This window comes from Microtus ochrogaster, assembly GCF_000317375.1.
Source record: "Microtus ochrogaster isolate Prairie Vole_2 chromosome 14 unlocalized genomic scaffold, MicOch1.0 chr14_random_2, whole genome shotgun sequence".
Taxonomy (NCBI): Eukaryota; Metazoa; Chordata; class Mammalia; order Rodentia; family Cricetidae; genus Microtus; species Microtus ochrogaster.
The window spans coordinates 562,941-567,143 of NW_004949097.1; the positions used below are offsets into that span (position 1 = coordinate 562,941).

Here is a 4,203-nt window from a genome sequence, read left to right on the forward strand (position 1 = left end):
GAAAAGCCACTTCTGCTCCTCAATCTTCACCTGACTTTTGGCCCCCATCCTGCAGTTCCCAGCTGCGTTCCACTGAACTTGCCTAGCTAGGGTCTGGGCCTGGCCATGAAGCTGCTCCTCAGAGGAGCCAGTGGTGCCTCTTCTAAATAAAGCAGGGATACCACCTCAGGAACAGGAAGCACTGCCTGGGGAGGTACTGGAGCCCTGGCCCTCCTTCAAACATCAAAGCCAAGGTAGGGGAGTGCAAGAACATTCTCAGTCTTGACAAGAGGAGGTTGGTTTACTTGTTTGTTGTTTTCTTACTGTGCTGAGGACGCACGGCCTTGTGCATGTTAGGCAAGCGTATTGTCACTGAGCCGTGTCCTTGACCCTTGATCCTCAGTCTATATGGAAAACAAGGAAAGAGACTGAGTTGCCCAATGATGTGAGTTTGAAGCTGTCAGACCATGACCATGAGCCCCACAACAGAGTCCAATCTGTCTGTACCACATCCTGCCTCTTCGGTCCCTATCTGCAGATGCTCTCCCTCCATGTATCATGTCCTGCCTTTTCAGTCCCTGTCTGCAGGTGCTATTCCGTCTGTACCACGTCCCACTGCTTTAATCTCTGTCTGCAATGCTATCCCATTTCTTTGGATCTGGTGGAAAGAAATGACGGGACGTGCCAGCAGATTCCATTAAGATCACTATTGTTTGTTTATGGTCACAGCATCCTCAGCTACCAGGGTAAAAACCCAACAGGACCAGTGAGAGAAGGAAACATGGCCAAGAGCCCCACCAAGGACAGAGGCAGGGAAAGTTACATGGTCCTGCACCACACAATGATGTTCTTGTCAGCAATGGCCTAATACAAGAGAGAAGGGTCATCCCTTGAGATTATATCACCAAGTGATGTGGTAACCGTCGGCTTTTACCAGTACACACTGTTTCCATAATGTCACGCTTTCAAACCATGTCCTTGTCATTGGTTGATGTGCACATGACAGTAGAAGATAGAATAGTAGCTGCATTTATAATCTTTTTGCCTCGGAATCCTGAGTGTTGAGCACGAGCCACCAGTCTTGGCCTAGCTACCACTTTAGACCTGCATATATCCATATGTTTATAGTTACACATATATTATTTATTATTGTTGGATGTGTATCATGTGTGTGTGCTACACATGCCACGGGGCATAAGTGGAGGTCAAAGGACCACCATATGGAGGAAGTTCTCTCCCCACCATGTGGATTCTGAGATCAAGCTAAGGTTGTGAGACTTGTGCATCAAGCACTTGACTTACTGAGCCATCTCACCAGCCCCATTGTTATCACCTTTGAGTCAAGACATCCCATGCATTGTCTTCTTCACTCACAATACCTGCCCCCCTCAATGACTGTAATAATTCAAGTCTATCTACAGAAAGTTCAGGGTCAGAGACATAATGCAGTCTTCCCTAGGGCTCAAAACTCGTCATTGGTGTGGGCAAGATTTGAACTGCAGACCGTCAGACACGAAACATGAGCTGATGGATGATGCACCCTTGGCTGAACTTTGAATGAGATGAGAAGTGGAGGATCGGTCTTTCTGGCAGCTGGGATGAAAAGGGAAACGTAGTCCTTAGCGTACAGTGAGGCCAAGGCAAAGGTATGCTAGCCGGACCCAGAGGGGGTAACTCTATGACAGCCTCGGTGAGTGAAAGGGAGCAGAGGGCATTCTCTCTGTTACCTGGGTGGAAATCAGGGTGACTGAGCCACTCCCACCCATTTCCAGGCTTGGGGTGTTCTTTCTAAATCATGCATGCGATCATGTCCTCTCCCACCTGAACACGGGCAAGCTCTCCACTATGTCCACTGGTGTCTTTCAATTTTGTAAAATAGATAAATATGGGAGCTCTTACCCGGCAACAGCGTAACTAGAGAGCCAATCACAGGAGACAAACCAGGCAAGCGGAGGCAGAAGGTACCTCACAAGGGAGAAAGGGGAAAACTGACGGCGCATATTTATTTCTACCTCCTGAGTTGCCCCCTCCCATAAGAATAATCTTTCCCCTCTCTCCCCACAGCCTTGAGCTCCTTTGAAAGGATCCATAGAAGAAGCAGACACTCCTCAGCCTGGTGGTCTAAGGCCACCAAAGTCTGGCCACAGCTGCCTGTTTACTTATTTTCTCTGAACGATTCATACTTAGTGAGCTTGGGGCCAGCCTGGGCTACATGGTACAAGCTCTGGCCATCAGATGCTTCAAACATGTACCCACCAGTCTGTTCTCTGCCCACACGGTTTCAAAGTTGAATGTATCTACATACCCAGTCCAACCCTTCTGTCTTTCCATTGCCTTCACTTGCTCCTCCGGTTGAAGCTGGCCTGTCCCTGCCTCCACATACCCAGCTGACTTCACCTTATTAGAGCTCTTATCCCACTGTTACCTGGAGCTCTCTGTGCTTGGACTCTTCTTTCCCAGGAACATGGTGGCTTTTCTGACACTGGTTACTCCTGGTTGTTCTAGCAATGTGGGATCAGAACCAAAGAATGTTTTTTTTTGGTTCTTCCCCATGCTTTCTCTGAACCTGCAAGGTAAACCCCCCTACATGGAGAACAAACACCACATGCCCTTTGTCGTTCCAGACCTGACATGTGCAGCTCCAGTGAGTGTGACCTGGAAGACATCCCCCTGGAGGATGACGACCCAAACAGCATCGAGTTCAAAATCCTGGCCTTCTACGCCAGACACCATGTCTTCAGAAGCCCCCCAGCTGTCTTCTCACCCAAGCTCTCCAGAACAAGAAGTTTGTCTCAGAAAGCACTGTTGACTTGGTCACCTGATTCATGGACACAGGTCTCAGTGCCTTGCAGAAGCTCCCCCTCCAGTGAAAAGCACATAAGCCTTGGCAAGAAGAAGTCTTCTTGGAGAACATTCTTCAGAGCGGCGGAGAAGGAGGAAGGCCCACCGAGCTCCCCAAAGGAGGTCCGTACTCAGGGTGTTCAGGGTCCCTTCGCAGTAGAACATCAGAGCGGCTTCCACGGCCAGCACTGGGCTAGGTCTCTTTCCAGTGTGGACCAGCGCCTGGAGAGTGAAGGTAGGCTCATGGGGGGCTCTCTCTCATACCCATCTCCTCCCACGCGCGTGCTGAGTGGCCAGCCTCTTCCGACCTACTGAAGATAGGCCTGGGCTTTCCATGTCATTGATCTCCATCATAACTTGTCCCAAGACAGGAAGAAAGTGGCAGTGAATGGTGGCTGCAGAGGTCTTCTGGCTCAGTGACCATAAATACGCTGGCTTCAAGAGGGGAGCACAAGCCGGGCGGTGGTGGCGCACGCCTTTAATCCCAGCACTTGGGAGGCAGAAGCAGGCAGATCTCTGTGAGTTCGAGACCAGCCTGGTCTACAGGGCTTATTTCCAGGACAGGCTCCAAAGCCACAGAGAAACCCTGTCTCGAAAAACAAAAAAAAAAAAAAAAAAAAAACAAAGAGGGGAGCACAAAGGGAGGCACCTTAGCCAGGAGCCTTCTCTTAGGCCAGCTGACCCCTGGAGACCCTGGGAACTGTGTCCACACCTGTTTATCAGGTATATCACACCTGGGAACTGTGTTCACCCCTGTATATTGGGTAGATCACTGTGTTCACACCTGTCTTTCAGGTAGATCTCACCTGGGAACTGATTTCACACCTGTATATCGGGTAGATCACAGCTAGGAATTGTGTCTACACATGTGTATCAGGTAGATCACACCTGGGAATTGTGTTCACACCTGTATATCGGGTAGATTACACCTGGGGACTGTGTTCACACCTGTATATCAGGGGGATAACATGTGGGAATTGTGTTTACACCTGTGTATCGGATAGATCACAGCTGAGAACTGTGTTTACACCTGTGTATCAGGTAGATCACACCTGGGAACTGTGTTTATACCTGTACATCAGGGAGACACACCTTTCCCTACTTATGGTTGATGGAAAGATCAAGTAGAAGAGTCAGTGATTCCAGCATTCAGGAAATGGAGGCAGGGGTTTCAGAAGTTCATGGCCAGCCTTGGCTATATAGTGAGTTGGAGGCCAGTCTGGGCTACATGAGACCCTATCTCAGAAAACAAACAAACAAAACCAAATGAAAGAGGGAGAAAGAGAAGGGAAAAGAAGGGGAAGAGAGAGAAGAGAGAGAGGAGAGAGGACATGGGCCTGAAAGGAAGAACAAGGATGAGAAAAGAAGGAGGGAAGGAGGGAG

General features: G+C 49.3%; 1 protein-coding gene across 1 annotated transcript in view; it reads left to right on the forward strand.

The window, feature by feature from the left end:
* The first annotated feature begins 2,610 nt into the window (after positions 1 to 2,610).
* Positions 2,611 to 4,203, forward strand: part of Bcl2l14 (BCL2 like 14) — a 14,478-nt gene continuing 12,885 nt past the window's right edge. The window contains exon 1 of the mRNA XM_005364491.2: positions 2,611 to 3,055. Coding sequence (XP_005364548.1) covers positions 2,611 to 3,055 — 445 coding nt within the window. The remainder of the gene's footprint in view (positions 3,056 to 4,203) is intronic.